Raw genomic sequence first — 18284 nt, forward strand, 5'->3', positions numbered from 1 at the left:
TTTCCTACTGCCCTCATTACTAAAAAATAAGCAGAAGTTATATCTTGCCTACCGCTGTGAAAGTATTTTTGGGGTAGAAACAACTTCATTCATTGAATGGTTCACTGTTAGCCTTAATGTTACCATAAGACACAGTTAAGAATGTTAGTTAGGCAGATGGCCAGAAACAAGCAAGCAGGGGAGCCCTGGGAAAAGTCTGGAGGCGCGGCCTACTGACCGTCTGCAAGAAGGCAATGACTACACTGGCTACTTCTGGCCTGTGGGTTGGAATCCACTGGCCCTGAAGGGGACTTATCAGGCCCTAGCCAGAGATAATCATGGTAGGGACTTTCCCTGCTGACGAGCGTGTGCACTCCTCCAATAACTTGCCCTACAGTAGCCTTTTGCTCATTATAATAGTAAAAACCACATCCCTGTGTGGAGATTTTAAATGCTAATGAGACATGAGAGGTGTATACTAGCATGTACAACTACAGAGCATGTAGCATGTACACACAAGGAGACTGCTTAAAACATGGTTGCAACTGATACCCTCTCATGCCCCCCTCATGAATAATCATGCAATATTCTCATAAAGAGGGTCCCCTAGCATTAGCTGCTGCTGGCTTATCCTCTCTTTCGAGCAGCCTGTTCTGAATCATCTCTCAGGGTGTACTGTCTCTTTAAATAAACACTGCCACTACTGTTTTCCAGGAGGTCAGCTAGCCGGTCAGCCGCTCCTCTCTTTGAATGCATTTTATCTTCCTTCAATAAACTCTGCTACTTAACCCTTGTTGTGCATCTCTTGGTTGAATTTTTTCTTCTAAGAAAACAAGAACAGCAGTTCTTGCAGTACAATTCCAGTACTTTCCGGTAACAAGAGGGCTCATTTCTTGTCAACTCTTCTTGCTCCTGACGTCAAGGCAGGTACTGACGGCAAATACTGAGGACAGAGGGAGGATCATGAAGAGAACACTGAGTGGCCTACAGCAACCTACAGGTAATTATTTTTTTTCTAGTGTTACAGCAAACACTATTAAGTTTGAGGTCACTTTTAGATAATGCTAACTTTCAGCATTGTTAAGAATTATATTAAAATCATAATAATGCTTTTTAAAAAACAAAAATTTTACCAAAAGCAGAAATCCTTAAAAGCTGATCTAAAATACTGATTCTACCTAGCTTTAATAGGCAGATATTTATATTTGTGTTACAGAAAGCCTGCCTTGGGATGGAATGAACACAAACTTTTTATTCAGAAGGCAAGACAGTGCCTCCGATCAACAGCTTAACATCTCTAAGAAGACTACCTCCTGCCCTCGAATCTGCCACATAACATGGCCTCCTACTGCTGACACAGTAAAATGGAATGATCCATCTGTAAAAGGTCCATAAGGAAAAAAGGAAAGGATAAATTTCAAGTTTTAATTTTTATCTAATAATCTTGGCTTGGCAAAATAAATTCATAGTCAGGCTTGATCAACCAGCCTGAAATTTGAATATCCTGACCACACATTGATTCTCCAATTCCGAACAATGTTCTCCTACCACCTGGTTCAGTAAGAGACCACCAATGGTGCTTGAGATTCTATAGCAGCTACCTTCTTCACTAGACTATAATTTTCAATGGGTCAATAAATAAGAGTCTTCACAATCCCTATGTTCCCAGCTTAAAGCACAGTTCCAGGCACAGAAGGTACACATATATGTTTACTAAGTGAGTTGAAACTGAAAACTCATCAATGGAGTAAGACCACCCTCTTAAGTGAAATTTAATTTTAATCGTTTTAAGATTATTCACTTACTGAACCCTAATGCATAACAAATGACAACCACCACAACTTCCACCCACATATGTCTCATTTATCACTTTTTCCTTATTCTCAGTGCCTTTGTCCCATCCACATCCTCTGTCTTCAGCACAGTCCCTCCCCGCTATGGGACATTTCATCATTGAGAAGATTAGATGGGTAATGCCTACCTACTTACGTAATGGTGTATTCCTATCAAAATCCCAAGAAGAGTTTTTATAGATACAAACAAGATCACTTTTAAATAAATATGAAAAAGCAAACTGCATATCCAGCAAAGTATTAGTATCTAGAACATACAAACAACTCTAAAAAATAAACCATAAAAAAGTAAACAATCCAATTAGAACATGGGCAAAACCCAAGGAGGGGCATTTCACTGAAAAAGATAACAAATGGCAAATAAATTTATTTTAAAAATCTATAAAAAGATAATCAATATCATTAGCCATTAGGCAAATACAAATTAAAACTACAGTAAGCTATCACTAAACACTTACCAGAATGGCTAAAATAAAAACACAGTGACACCACCAAAAGCTGGAAAGGCTGTAGAGAAACTGGATCATACATTGCTGGTAGACATGGAAAATAGCACAGCCACACTGGATAGCAATTTAGCAGTTTCTTAAACTGGATAGCAATTCAGCAGTTTCTTAAAAAACTAACATGCAAGTATCATACAACCCAGCAACCATGCTCCTGGACATGTATTCCAAAAAAATGAAGACAATGTTCACATAAAAACCAGTATACAAATGTTTATAGCAGCTGTACCTGTAATAGGCCAAACTGAAAACAACCCAGATGTCTTTCAACAGGTGAATGGTTAAACAAACTGAAGTACATTCATACCATGAATACTCCTCAGTAATAAAAAGAAACAAACCATTGATACACAACAAGCTGGATGAATCTCTAGAGACTTATTCTGACTATAAATAGGCAATCCCAGAAGGCTACAGTTTGTATGATTCCACTTATATAACGTTCTTGACATGACAAAATTATACAGTTGGAGAGCAGATTACTGGTTGTCAGGAATTGAGAAGGGGGTGGAAGCAGGAGGCACGTGACGAGAAAAGGGTAACATGAAGGATACTTGTGGTTATGGAAAAGTTCTCTATATTGACTGTATCAATGTCAATATCCTGTCTATGAAATTATACTATAGTTTTGCAAGATGTTAACCATTGGGCTAACTGGATAAAGGGTGATCTGTCTGTATTATTTCTTACAACTACACGTGAATTTATAGTTATCTCAATATAGGCAGTTTAAAAGTTTAAAAGAGGGCAGAAGAGTCAAGTATGTGACATGTGGTTGAGAGTAACAAACTGTCTATCATAAGAGAAAAAAATAACATGGTACAGTTGAATATCATCAATTTGGAATCCAATCACTTCCTTCAATAACACTCAATTAGCTGATATGCAATTATATTAGCTTTTATTAACAAAAACTGGAAATCCACTACACTATTATACTGCTATTACATTACATTATATTCCATTCAGAAATACCCAAGGGACTGAAAAGTCCTTCCTTTCCCTTAACTCTCAACTTAAGGATCTGAAGTCAAGGAGGCTATTGACACTATTAGCAATGGCACCAAAATAGGAAGAGTTGGCACAAATAACCATCTTTCTCTCCTCACCCCCTCAAAAATCTTGTAGTGTTGAGAAGTGAAGCCAGCTGGACTTCCTGGGTTGAGTGGGGACTTGGAGAACTTTTCTGTTGTACAAGAGGATTATAAAATGCACCAATCAGCACTCTGTAGCTAGGATTGTAAAACGCACCAATCAGCGCTCTGTAGCTAGCTAGAAGTTTGTAAAATGCATGAATCAGTGCTCTGTAAAAATGCACCAATCAGCGCTCTGTAGCTAGAGGTTTGTAAAATGGACCAATCAGCACTCTGTAAAATGGACCAATCAGCAGGACATGGGCAGGGGACAAATAAGGGAATAAAAGCTGGCCACTCCAGCCAGCAGCTGCAACCCACTCGGGTCCCCTTCCATGCTGTGGAAGCTTTGCTCTTTCGCTCTTCACAATAAATCTTGCTGCTGCTCATTCTTTAGGTCCGTGCCACCTTTAAGAGCTGTAACAGTCACCGTGAAGGTCTGCGGCTTCATTGAAGTCAGTGAGACCAAGAACCCCACTGGAAGGAACCAACTCTGGACACAGTGTCACATATTTTCTTCTTTTTTTAAAAAAAAAAAAAAAAAAAAAAAGTCCTTTTTCAAAGGAATTAAAAGCAGTCTCCCAGATGACTGTCTCATCAATGGGTTATGACCATTCACAAAGGCAAGGTCTAAAGGACTTCCCTGAACTTCTCTTGATTTTCATTTTTTAGGTTTATGCACACCTTAGAAAGCAGAGCAGTGATCAGAAAGGCAACTCAGCACAGAGCATTCCTTCCATGCCCACAGCCTTCAAAACAGACCCAAGAATATAAGAAATATTCAAATATGTACAAGAGTATCAGTGATACATGGATCTGGCCCCACTGGAACTCAGATGGCCTATGGAGCTCCCTGAAACCTCTCTCGTAAGTGAAATTATCAAGTACTGCCACTGGCAGCAGGGCTGACAGCTCTAAGACACATTGGTAATAAAGAAAAATCATGACCTTTAACCCAATTCTGTAAACTGCACAGCCGACACTCACCCACTGTGACAATTACCCTTATTATTAGTAGCCATGGTTTATAGATAGAGAAAAATATGGTCAATCATCTTTCATGACTGAAAAACAGTATAGTTTAGAGAAAGTTTGGTGCAAAGCCTAAACACAAGCCTAATGTGGCTAACTTTGAAATGTTACTTTGGCTATTTCCTCAAGGAACTAACCAAGTAGCAGTGGAATTTTCCTATGACAGGCCATCTGAGTTGCCTTTCTGATCACTGCTTTGCTTTCTAAGGTGCCTACAAACCTAAAACATTTTGAGAAAGTTTGTGATATCTAAAAGAACAAGGTAATTATTGAGCAGGTATGTGAATGGCCTTATAAGCACATGAAAAGGTGCTCTACATCATTAGTCATCAGGGACACTCAAAACCACAAGAGATACCATTTTACTCTCAGTAGAATGGCTACATTTAAAAAGGCTAATGGCCGGGCGTGGTAGCTCACGCCTGTAATCCCAGCCCTTTGGGAGGCCGAGGCCAGCGGATCACCTGAGGTCGGGAGTTCAAGGCCAGCCTGACCAACATGGAGAAACCTGTCTCTACTAAAAATACAAAATTAGCTGGGAGTGGTGGCACATGTCTGTAATCCCAGCTACTCGGGAGGCTAAGGCAGGAGAATCACTTGAACCTGGGAGGTGGAGGTTGGGGTGAGCCAAGATTGAGCCATTGCACTCCAGCCTGGGCAAAAGAGTGAAACTCTGTCTCAAAAAAATGAAAAGACTAACAATACCAAATGTTTGTGAAGATGTGGAGCAACTGGAACTCTCCTACATTAATGGTGAAAATATAAAATGATATAGCCACTTTGCAGAACTATTTGGCAGTTTCTTATAAACATACTTGACTTATGTTCATATGAACATGACTTAGCAATTCCATTCCTACACATTTTGCCCAAGAGAAACGAAAATGTTTCCACAAAAAGACCTGTACCAAATGTTGACCTAAGCCTTGTTTGTAAGGCTCAGACATGAAAACAACCCAAATGTTCATTAACGGGAGAATGAATAAACAAACTGTGGTATAATTATACAACAGAATACTCCTTAGCAATAACTGTTATTATAGTTAATGAAATTAACTACTGATACATGCAAACACATGGAGTAATCCACAGAGTGCTGAGCAGGAAAAAATCTTTAAACTCCCACCACCAAAAAAATCTTCATTGATTCTGCAGAATTGTAACAGCTTCTCAAATAAACTCATTATATTCAAGATACAGAATTGATAGACTACAAAACTTCCCTGGTAAATTCTACTCAAGTCAAATTAATTAAACTTGATTTGCAAAGTCAAAAATTCTTTGTGAGTTTTGACGGTTTAAGGCAAATAATATTTTAATCTATAAGAATGTAACAAACAAACTCACCAATCCTTCCTTTTTTGTGAATATGGCCAGGCATGATGCCAATTTTACATTCTCCAGGCTGAAAGTAAATCATAGTTTTCAGAAAAGTTAAAAAAAAAAAAGTCACTCACAGGTCATACACACAAATACACTCGCATTCACTCAAAGCTGTTTAGCCTTGTGAGAGGCTTAATCTGAGTTTCTTTTTATTTTTTTGCACTCACATTGATGACTCCAGGGCAGTTGGGCCCAATTAGCCTTGTCTTTCCCTGGCGCAGCAGTTTGTGCTTGACTCGTACCATGTCCTGCTGGGGAATTCCTTCAGTGATACACACAACCAAGGGAATTTCTGCCTCAATAGCTTCATTAATGGCAGCAGCAGCAAAAGGCGGAGGAACATAAATGACAGAAGCCGTTGCTCCTGTCTGTTCTTTGGCCTGAAACATTAATGATGAAGCACCTTATTATTGGTTAAATCATAAACATTGTAAAATAAATTCAATACCATCATTTTAATAATGTCTTGGGGTAAGAAAAGGATACTACCCAGAGACATAGCATTCTTCCCATTCTCAAATTCGCTACACTGTCAGAGTAGAATAGAATCAAGCATAGCCCTTTCTCAGCCCATTTGAATGCCACTGTGAATTGAAAGCTTCTGTGACATCTCACTCTCTATGGCATGTCAGTAAACCTGAAAGCAGCCTGACAGTGAACAGAGTCAAAGAATGCCAACATATCATCCACAAATGATGCCGGGGGTTAAAAATAATTTTTTAAAACTCTGTTCAAGATGGTAACAGAGGGGGAGACACAAAAAATATTAAAACTAGTATGGAATCAAAAAAAGTCACATCATGGGGACGTAGGTACTTTAATGAAAAGTACCTACATTACATAGTTTTCTACCTCTAAAGTCTACAAATACTGCCAGAAGCTAGACTGTGACAACAGCAAATATTGTGCTGGGACGTCATATGGATGAAAGGTACCAACCCTACTCATTCAAAAAGCCCTTTGTAAGAGCAGAATGGGTGAAAAATAAACAATATCTGTCAAAAAACTTATAGAATATTCCAAATGTCACAACTATTTGTGTCACTATAAATTATAAATGAATTGCTGAGCAACAAGAACTTTCTTTAAAAGAAAAAAAAAAGCAAAAAGAGGCAGAAAAGTCTACCTAGAGGAATTGTAAAAAAAAATCTCCTCTCTATTTTTGAGGTTATAAAATCAGCCATAATAGAATTTAAGGCAGGAAGGACTTTAAATTTGTGCTTTAAAAAATGTAATGCTTTAAAACATACCTTAAAAATATGCATAGGAAGAGGGGAAGAATACATTTAAGGCTGATCAACACATCATCCCAAAGAACTAAGTTTATATCCTAGATTTTTAAAATTAAATACCGAAGAATTTACACTATAGTTTCTTTTAAATACTATTAGTTTTGTATATATTCATATAAGAGTAAAAAGAGAATCAAAGACTATACACTGAGCTTAAATTAGCTCCCTACAGAGGCAAAATCTGAGATTTCGAAAACACTGTAAAATTTAACTTTACTTACTTTTTATATCATCTGAATTTTTACAAAAAGTACCTATCAGTTTTGTAACAAATAATTAAAATTTAATTTAAAAATCATTTTAAAAGGTAATTATTAAGAAATCCGCAGTTTGAGGAGAATCTAGGACATTAGATTTGTAAATCTATTTGTAAATCTGACTCTACAATTTAGTTTCTTCACATGGGACCACTCTTTACTCCAAGCCATCCTAAGCCTGCCACTTAATCAGCTGTGAGACCATGGGCAAGATCTCTAACCTCTTTGCACTAGTAACATCAATATCTTTAAAATGAGGATGATAACAGCACCTACCTCCGAGGGTTGTAGTGAGGCCTGAATAGGGCAATTTGAATGAAACACCTAGCACAGTGCCTACTGCATAGTCCCCACTCAGGAAGAATTAAGGGGTGGTTGCTGACATTTGTACTACTAACATACTGGAAGAAGAAAGGTAAGGAAAGCGTAAAAAGCCAAACAGAAGCCTGGCCACAGTACTTCCTCCCTTAATAGCTGATTCATACCTAGAAACAAAAATGACACACTGGTTTTGATGGCAATTCAAATTTCTCTAGGTTACTGAATTTTCAAATAGCAAGTGACTCTCCCAAAAAAAAACATAATTAAGATCTCTACCCAAAGAATGCTCGCTCTTCCCTTGCTTTTCTTGTCTTGCCAAACTCAGATACCACTAATTACCTCCTTCACAGTATTAAAGACAGGTAAGCCCAGATGTGTCTGGCCTCCTTTCCCTGGAGTGGTTCCTCCAACCAGTTTGGTGCCATATTCCAATGCCTGCTGGCTGTGAAAGGTGCCCTGAGGGGAAAAAGCACAAGATCCATGAGAAACAGCAGACTGGTAAGCCCAAGAGAAGCAAAAGCAATCTTAGCAACTTAGGAAAAGAAAAACAAATAGGTTAACTATTCCCAGACAATAACATATATTTACTAAACATAGCTTTGAACCTGGAAGCAAAACAAGCCTCTGAAAAGCCAAAATAGCTATAAACAAGGGCCTCTTTGATTCCCTGTTTTCAAACTTGGCTGATAACCAGAAACTCCCTGTTTCTCAATTCCTCATGTGCTCACACTCCTCAGTTTAAAATCCATGGTAGATCATTACCCTCCCACAACAACCTTGGCTTTCTCTCACTTCAACTTACATATCTGGTAAAACCACAACCTGGGTCAAATCCAATTTTTCCCCTACTCTAAGCCTATACATGTGCAGCCAAAAAGTGGCTAGGGGAAAAAAAACAAAAAAACATGTCAACTGGTCTCATTTTAAATTAATGATCACTCACCTTAAGTAAGCCTTTAATACTGCCCACCCAACAACCTGTATTTCTCTATCCATTCACTTTTCCTCCTCAACCTCAGCATTACTGACATTTTGGACAGGATGATTCTTTCTTATGAGAGGTCATCCAGTGCCTAGTGGGACACTTAGCAGCATCCATGTGCTCCACTCATTAGATGCCAGTAGAACACCCTCCTAACTCTCATAACTCCATCCAGTTAATGACAACCAAAAACAGCTCCAAGGACTGATTCATTTTCACTAGGCTTCTGGGGCTTGACTCCCCCTGGTTTTCCTCTTCTCTTTTCTCTCAGTATCAGGGGAAATTCAGCCAGATATTGGGCGAAAGTCACCCCTGATATTTCATGTAGGTTCTTTTCTATATTCCCTAAGTGTTGGCCAGTCTGAGAAATAAAGGGACAGAGTACAAAAGAGAGAAATTTTAAAGCTGGGTGTCCCGGGGAGACATCACATGTCAGCAGGTTCCGCGATACCCCCTGAGCCGTAAAACCAGCAAGTTTTTATTAGTGATTTTCAAAAGGGGAGGGAGCGTACGAATAGGGTTTGGGTCACAGAGATCACGTGCTTCACAAGGTAATAGAGTATCGCAAGGCAAATGGAGGCAGGGCGAGACACAGGACCACAGGACTGGGGCGAAATTAAAATTGCTAATGAAGTTTCCGGCACACATTGTCATTGATAACATCTTATCAGGAGACAGGGTTTGAGAGCAGACAACCGGTCTGACCAAAAATTATTAGGCGGGAATTTCCTCATCCTAATAAGCCTGGGAGCGCTACGGGAGACTGGGGCTTATTTCATCCCTACAGATGCGACCATAAAAGACAGCCGCCCCCCCTAAATGGCCATTTTAGAGGCCTACCCTCAGGGATGCATTCTCTTTCTCAGGGATGTTCCTTGCTGAGAAAAAGAATTCAGAGATATTTCTCCCATTTGCTTTTGAAAGAAGAGAAATACGGCTCTGTTCCGCCTGGCTCACAGGTGGTCAGAGTTTAAGGTTCTCTCTCCTGTTCCCTGAACATTGCTGTTATCCTGTTCTTTTTTCATGGTGCTCAGATTTCATATTGTTCAAACACACATGCTCTACAAACAGTTTGTGCAGTTATCGCAAACATCACAGGGTCCTGAGGTGACATACATCCTCCTCAGCTCACAAAGATGACGGGACTAAGAGATTAAAGTAAAGACAGGCATAGGAAATCACAAGGGTATTGATTGGGGAAGTGATAAGTGTCCATGAAATCTTCACAATTTATGTTCAGAGATTGCAGTAAAGAGAGGCGTAAGAAATTATAAAAGTATTAACTTGGGGAACTAATAAATGTCCATGAAATCTTCACAATTTATGTTCTTCTGCCATGGCTTCAGCCGGTCCCTCCGTTCAGGGTTCCTGACTTCCCACAACACCTTAGACTTCTCTTTTTCATCTAAATTCATGCCCTTGGGGATGTCATCCCTTATCATGGCAATACATGTCATCCATATGGTGACCCCTCCCACATACACAAAGATAGATACACCCCAAATATCTAAGCCTTGAACTCCATATTCACATCGTCAACTGCCTACCTGACACCTCCACTTTGAGAACTGGCAGGCATCTCAAACTCAACATGTCCAAAACTGAGTTCCCGATCACTTCCCTCCATCTACCCCATCTCAGTTAAAGACAACTTCATGCCTTACAGATAATCAGACCAAAAATACTGAAGCCATCCATGATTATTCTCTTTCTCATATGTCCCATATTAGATCCATTAGTAGATCTTATTTCTCTATCTTCAAAGTATAATCGACAACTCCTCCCCCTTCTACTGCTATCACCTTGGTCTAAGTCACTTCAACTCTTGAAGGGTTATTGCCCTTGCTCCCCTTCAATCTAATCTCCACAGCAGCCCGAGTGATCTGGTCAAAACATAAGGAAGATCATGGCACTCCTCTAATCAAACACTGTGATTGTTTTAGATTTCACTCAAGTAAAAGCCAAACTCCATATATTGGCCTACAAGTCAATTTACAAGCTGTCTCTCCACATCAGAATCCCATACCTGCCTACTTATTACACTCCAGCCACGCTGGCCTTCCACACACAGCAGGCACATGCCTGCCTCATGGCCTCACTGTGCCCTCTGCATGGAATATCCTTCCCTAAGATATCTACTTGGTTCACTCCTATGTCTCCTTTACATCTTAATTCAGAGATCAGACTTTCCCTGACCACCTGATATAAAATCACCCTCTCCTCCATCCTAACCACCAGGACTACACACACTCCTTTCCCCAGCTTATTTCTTCCACAGCAATTATGCTTTGTAACATATTACATAATACTCATTGATTTTGTTGATATATTCCCCACCAACCACTAAAATGTAAATTCCATGAAGACAATGATTTATGTCTACTTTGTTCACTGCAATATGACACCTAAATCAATATACAGTAGGCATTCAATAAATAGCTGTTGAAAAATGAATGAATCTATGTGATCATTTCAAGGACCTTCAAAATGTGGTCCCAACTATTCACATTCTATTAAAGGAATAAAAATCAGGGCCTTAAGAAGGACTTCAGAAATTTTCTGATTCAAATTATTTTTCAAAATAGGAAACTTGGCCCCAAGCATGTTAATTAATTTGTCTAAAGTCAGGGGCAGGGTTTTGAAAGAACCACAGGCCAGTACTCTCTCTCTCTTAAAGCAGTGCTATTCAAAGTGTAGTTTGCAGACTCTTGCTGCTCTGCAATGAGATAAGAGGAAAAAGAAAAACAATAAAAAAAGGAAGGAAGGAAGGGAGAGAGGGAGGGGGAAAATCTAATTTTTAAAAAAGTAAAAATGTTTGCAAATATAGCAGTATGACATTGCTACAGCTTTTACTGTATTTTATAAAAATATTGATCTACATTAGACTGAGAATTAAAAACAAGCACCTACACTGGTTTTTTGCTACAGACACTGAGAAGCATTGCCCTAGACTACACTGCCAGGTAAATTCAAAAGTACCAAATTTTAATCCTAAAGTAGTGCTAAACAGGAATAACACATCTATTCAAAATAAGCTTATGTTCTTTAGTTTTACCATCATCACCAGCCAGTACAATGTTAGGAATAGTAATTTTAGCAGCTTATAAACCCAGTAAAAGAAACAAGATGGCACCCACTAGAAAACTGCATTGCTGAAACATACTCTAAAAATGCAAGGATTTTTAATTCATATGTGGAACAATGTGTGTACTGAGAAAACAAACTAATGAGACAATATGCAGATTTACTGTGGAAGTAAGTTCTAAATTTCAGGCCTCACCATTATCTCTAAAATGAATCTGAATCAACAAATCTGAGGCAATTAACGCTCTCACTTACTTTAAAAACAAAAACAAAAAAAAGGAGAGTGAATGAGAACAATGTTAACTTCAGGTAACTGAAAAACACTATAACTACCCTTGGATTTAAATATTTAGGCAAACTATCACCTTATTTAGAATATAGAGACAGTTCTGAATAGTGCTTACACCATGGGCAATGGTTCTTACAAAAAAGCTCACAGCTTAAAATGTCACAGAATCATATAATATTTGGCAAACAGAAAAACAAAATTATATATAATAAATTTATGTGGAGAATTTGGGTTAATCAAACATTTGATTATATGCAAATAATATTAATATATAACAAAAAACAGGCTGGATATAACATCAGTTGGGAAGGGGATGATAGAATGCACTTCAAATCTTGGATGAAGATCTACTGTCCTTAGAATGTATATAAGGGAAGTGGCATACGTAAGATTATTTGGCTATCAGAATAAACATTTTTTTTTTTTGAGACAGGGTCTCACTCTGTCACCCAAGCTTGGAGTAAGTGGTTCAATCATGACTCACTGCAGCCTCAACCTCCTGGACTCAAGTGATCCTTCCACCTCAGCCTCCTGAGTAGCTGGGACCACAGGCATGCACCACCACGCCTAGCTAATTTTTCTATTTTTTGTAGAGATGGAGTCTCACCATGTTGCCCAGGCTGGTCTCAAACTCCTGGGTTCTAGCAATCCTGCTGCTCTGGCTCCCCAAAGTGCTAGGATTACAGGTGTGGGCTACCACATACTGCCATTTTTACAAGGAACAAAGTTTCCTGGTTTTATGGGTGTTTCATTTTTTGTTATTGGTGGATTTTTTTTCTTTTACAGTAATAGAGGAATGGAAGAAGAAAAAGAAGAAAAGTCCACTGCAACACATTCGTGTGCCCAGTTATTTCAAAAAAAAAAAAAAAAAAAAAACAAAAAACAAAAAGCAAAAGGACCATTTTACATGAAACAACCTGCTAACTGCAGTCTATAGTATTTGGCCCACTACCTGGTTTTGTAAATTAAGTTTTATTGGAATGCACCCAGGCCCATTCATTGACAATATTTTCTATGGCTGCTTTTGCTGTTAAAATGCTTTTGAATAGTTGTAACAGACTATATGACCCACTAAACCTAAAATGTTTACAATCTGGCCTTTTGCAGAATATGTTTACTGACCTCTGCTCTAGATTACCAAAATACTGAAGAATTGACATGACAATTCTTTTAATTACAGAAAAATCATTAACCTTAAATTACAAAAAAAAAACAATTGACTGCTTTTATCTTGCCATATCTCCTTTAATAATAAAAAAAGGGACACTTTGGGTTAAGACATGTGGTTATACTCTAATTGATTTGATAGTATTCTCATTTTAAAAAAATTCTGTGCATCTACTATGGTGGAAGTATAAATCTGTTCCAATGTTTTAAAGTTCAATTTAGCAGTAGCTATTAAAATTGTAAATACACAGACCATATAACATCCAATTTTACTTTTAGGTATCTATTTTATAGAAATATGGATTGTATATATATTATATGCTGGATAACATTATATAAATATATATAGTTCTATATAATAAATACTATAAAACACATATAAATATGTTTGCATGCACAAGAAAAATATCTGAAAGGATACATGCCAACTTGTTAACAGAAGGAGTTCCTGGGGAGTAGAAAGGTAGGAAAAAGGAAAGAAGATTCTTATGTGGCATTTTATTATAGAATCACATCACAGATACATTTATTTACACTTATACAAAATCTATGATATGAACAGGAAAGAGGATGAGAGAATGAATATAAATAAATGACAACAAATTAAAACACTTCAGGCAATTCTGCCTGCTAGTCCCAGGCCATGGTCCCAGAGAAAGTATAAGATGAAAAAAGTCAGTGGGCGGGTTCTTCTGCTTGTCTCAGTATCCACAAGCCTCTCTGGGTTTGAACATTTCTCCATATTCAGAACATTTCTGAATATGGATTCTATGTTTAACAATATGGTTTTTTGTCTGTTTGTACAAAACCTAAACACAAGAATCTAGTTTACCTAGTGCTTAGTCAAAGAAACAGTGATCTGTTTCAACACTGGAGGAAAACCATTAGTGTTGTATTTGCTGAAAGAAAGTGTATGGGCCTCCAAAACAATATACTCCTAGTAGGCATACAACATACTCCTTTCCAAGGTAAGTTTAAACACAATTTTTATATTATAGGCTGACAATAGCAACTAACCTCCTCCTGAAATACAACCCCATTGCTGTACAGTATATTTTTCTGCAACAATCACGTGTTATTTTTGTGATATTAAAAATAAAAAAATAATTTGTTATATCTCTAGTCTACATTTGAAAATAAAAATCTAGATATACATACCTGTTTGCCAGTGAAACCCTGGCAAATAATCTTTGTATTTTTATCAACATAGAGATGTTTCCGAGAAGCTGTATAGGAACAATGCCGAATTCCATTCTGTGGCACTAAGAGGTAAAAAAAAAAAAAAAAAAAGGACATTATAATTTTTCTAAACTTTTGAACAATAATTCAACCTGATCACACAAAAAAAATTCTTTAATGCACGAGCTATCCTGTGATCACGGCAAACCTAAATGCCACCATTTAAATAAGACACAGTGACCACAGAAATAAGTTAGAAAAACAGACAAGAAAGACATTGTTGCATTCTCCAGGATCCCCTCTTTATCAAGAACCATGATCTTGTAGTTTTTTCTGAACTGAGGGAAAAAAAAAAAGCTAATGTTTATCATTTTTATTTCCTAGAAAAAAACTGGGGCTCAAAGATAAATGGTTAAAATTAAATCCAGGGACTGAAAACAAAGTGTCACCCCTATTAACAATGTTTACTAAACAGCCACATGTTTCTCCACTTGACCCAAATTTTTAAAGCCTAATACCTTGAAATAGGTAAGCTAAGAGGCAAACTTTGTCAGGAATACAAGTAAAAATCGCTCAGCAACTCATTCTCTAGTAAGAACAACATATTAAATGTTAAGTCATAGGATAAAACTTATCTAAAATACAATACAAAATCACTTAGTCTCTTCTGATATGAACTCATGTATAAAAGAAACAGGGAAAATAAAATAAATAGGAAAGTAGACAAGACAGGAAAAAGCTTGTTAGGGAAAAAAAAAAAAAAAAAAAAAAAAAAAAAAACCCTAGGTTATTGCAGCAACCTACCTAAAAGAGAAATTGAGAAATCTAAGTAGTTACTACAACCAGCTCCCCACATTTCAAAAAACAGTAGGAGGAACATAGATGACTTAAAATTTTGGGCTACCTTCTAAATGTCCATTAATACTAACAACCTGACTTCTCTGTGGCCCATCCCTGGCCCTTTCAAAGTAGCGAGGCCTTCTACCTATCATTGTGGTAGCCCATGAAGCTAGCCCAAGAAAAGAACATAAGGAGTAATCTCTATTGAAGAAAAAAAAAGAACACCTGTCACATATTTGCCCAGAGTCCACTCCATGCTTTCTGCCTTAAATCACTGCCTCATGCCCACCTAAGTGCTGACCTCACATTCCATAACTGAAAGAGCAACAACATCTGCTTCTGGAGGAAGTATATGGAATCCCTTACACCTCCAGGGAGGAGACAGGCCCAGATTTAGCCCTTACCACCTGGATAATATTTGGTACACACAAAGAACTGCTATGTAACAGACAGCTTTCTCAGACTAGACTGTGCTCAATAAGGGGCCATGGGCTTTGCAGGTTAAGTTCTGGCACAGCAGTCACAGCTAAGCATCTGACTCTAGGCCAGTGGACACAGCAGGGATTTACGGCCTGAGACCCTGGCCCTACCGAGCTGTGCAGCACAGCCCACCCTCGCCAGTGCTGCACTCGAGACCCATTCTCGCCCTTGGCTTCCACTTCTCCCAGCTGAACACCTACAACCATGGTATTTGTGTAGAAGCTACACCCTTTCCTACCCTGCTACAATTTCTGACTAGTGGAAGAATTGGCTTTACCAGTCCCTCCCATTGAATCTTCAATAAATGCTCATATCATATCATATCATACCATAGGTTTTCAGACCAGAAGGTAGAAGATTTGATTATAAGATCAGATGTTATGATCAGGATATCTGGAGTCCCTACTTGTTAATATAAAATACTTTTTGTAGGTAAAGTTTGGTGCTGCACAAGTACTCTTATACTCACTAACTTAACAAAGATCAGACAATTCACCTCTCCTTCCACAGGAGCAGAAGTCACCCTGAGAAAAGGCAGGTCTGTCTGTGTCCCTAAAGCACAGCTCCAATAACAGACCAACGAAGATCTCTGCTTTCTCATAGTAACTCCAGATCTCCTGGATCAATTCTATGGAGCTCAAGATTTTACATCCGATCTTTGGTGCTCATAAAAAGTGTATCAGAAGTGTGATAAACAGCAGCTCACCTCCCAATCCCCTAGCCTTTTAGTATTACTTAGCCTGCGCAATGCCCCTGAGAGCCTACAGCATCTAATTAAGTAAATCTTGGGAAACCTCTAATGCAAAGGTATGGATGTGTGTGCGCTCATGCACGTGTGATCTCCCCATCTACACACCAGGCCTGGGCTCATACAGACCCACTTCTAGATAAGCTGGAACTAACAGACTATTATCGTGTTTCAGGCAAATCCAAGAAATGTATTCAATGGCAAGGAAATGAAATTCCGGATCACATTCCATCCTGACAAGAAACCTGAATGATGCCAGACAAGGTTATCATCTCGTACTGAAATGTCAGTTCGTTCATTGATTCAATCAACATTTGGGAGCACCTATACCAAGCCATAATGTCAGGTGTCAAGGATAAAGTGATGAATGACGTCTCAGCCCTCAAATAATTCACAATCTATCTGAACTGATATAAAAGTGGGCCATAACTGCATGGTGTGTGAAGTACTATATAAAAAAAAAAAAAAAAAAAAAGCCTTGGGCATTTGGGGTAGATAAACTCCCCACACCTATTCAAGGTAGAGAAGTCTATGAATGTGTAAGAGGTGAGGAGGGTGACAAAGCCACCAAATTACTAGAGTAAGTGACTTCCTAAAGTGAAGTTTATAACACAAGGCATACATTGGTGGCCCAACCATCTTGCAAATATCTCTTACCTTTCAATTAAAGATTTAATGTCCTCAACTTCCTGAGAATTTCACTTACATTAATCTGTATAAATTAACATTTCAATAAAACATTACACAGTCAAGAATTCCTATATCTTCACATGATATACATGATTCATGAATATACTGGGGGACTTTAAAAGGGATCTGAGATTAACAAGAATAGAAGCTACAAACACTTTCATGTGGGTATACAATAAACACCATCACACAGTACACTACTGAGTGCACACATATTCTTACTCTTCTCATCACATTATTTCTAAGTGAAATTATCTAAGCTTAAATTTATTTCAAGATTATTTCAAGTACCAACTAAATACTTTTCACACTGCTAACTGTAAACTCCATGAGTGTCAGGACCATGTCTTATTCATCTTGTCTCCTATGGTATATGGCAGTGCCTTACACACAATAGGTGCATGGGAAACATTTCACTGAATTCCAGGACAAGAAACAGGGTCTCCAAAAGAAACACTTATACCAAGCTAAACACCATAAGGTTCATCTCTTTTTCGGTGAGTTGGAAAAAGTCAATCTTGAACTCCCACGTATCAGGAAAGAGGGAAAAGAACCCTATATCTATTTTTGTACATATAAAGATCACAGGTTTCCCTAAAATTCATATAGAGACTGCATGGAAGTTCAGCCCTAAAATGCTGCTGGCGGTTCCCGAAGCTACATTAATCCAGTACAAATGCCATGCTGACATTTTTTTAAATAAATGAAACACAAAAGCAATAATACAAATTGAATCTTTGCCTACAGGAAAAAAGAAAGCAGAGTAAAACACACTATAGGCAGAGTTAAAGGCAATGACAGACCAGGGAAGTGTTTTCATAACATTTAACAGGCAAGGAATTAACGTGAGCAACATGAAGAGCCAACAAAAAGTGGAGCCCGAAGCCTAAGAGAAAAACTGATAAAGGCCATGAACAAGAAACACAATGGATGACAAACTGCAAATCCATATATGATGAGATGCCTAGCTTTACTAATAAGAAGAAAATAAGTATTATTATTATTATTATTTTTTTTTTTTTGAGACGGAGTTTTACTCTGTAGCCCAGGCTGGAGTGCAGTGGCACGA

The 18284-nt window shown here is 38.1% G+C and overlaps 1 protein-coding gene across 1 annotated transcript in view; it reads right to left on the minus strand.

Annotated features, from left to right (window-relative positions):
- Positions 1-18284, minus strand: part of SUCLG1 (succinate-CoA ligase alpha subunit) — a 36104-nt gene that overhangs the window by 11825 nt on the left and 5995 nt on the right. The window contains exons 2-5 of the mRNA XM_030827267.1: positions 14437-14540; positions 8096-8212; positions 6054-6266; positions 5851-5908 (exon numbers count right to left, since the gene is read on the minus strand). Of these exons, the coding sequence (XP_030683127.1) occupies positions 5851-5908; positions 6054-6266; positions 8096-8212; positions 14437-14540 (492 nt within the window). The remainder of the gene's footprint in view (positions 1-5850; positions 5909-6053; positions 6267-8095; positions 8213-14436; positions 14541-18284) is intronic.

The sequence above is a fragment of the Nomascus leucogenys genome, chromosome 14 (assembly GCF_006542625.1).
Source record: "Nomascus leucogenys isolate Asia chromosome 14, Asia_NLE_v1, whole genome shotgun sequence".
Classification (NCBI taxonomy): Eukaryota; Metazoa; Chordata; class Mammalia; order Primates; family Hylobatidae; genus Nomascus; species Nomascus leucogenys.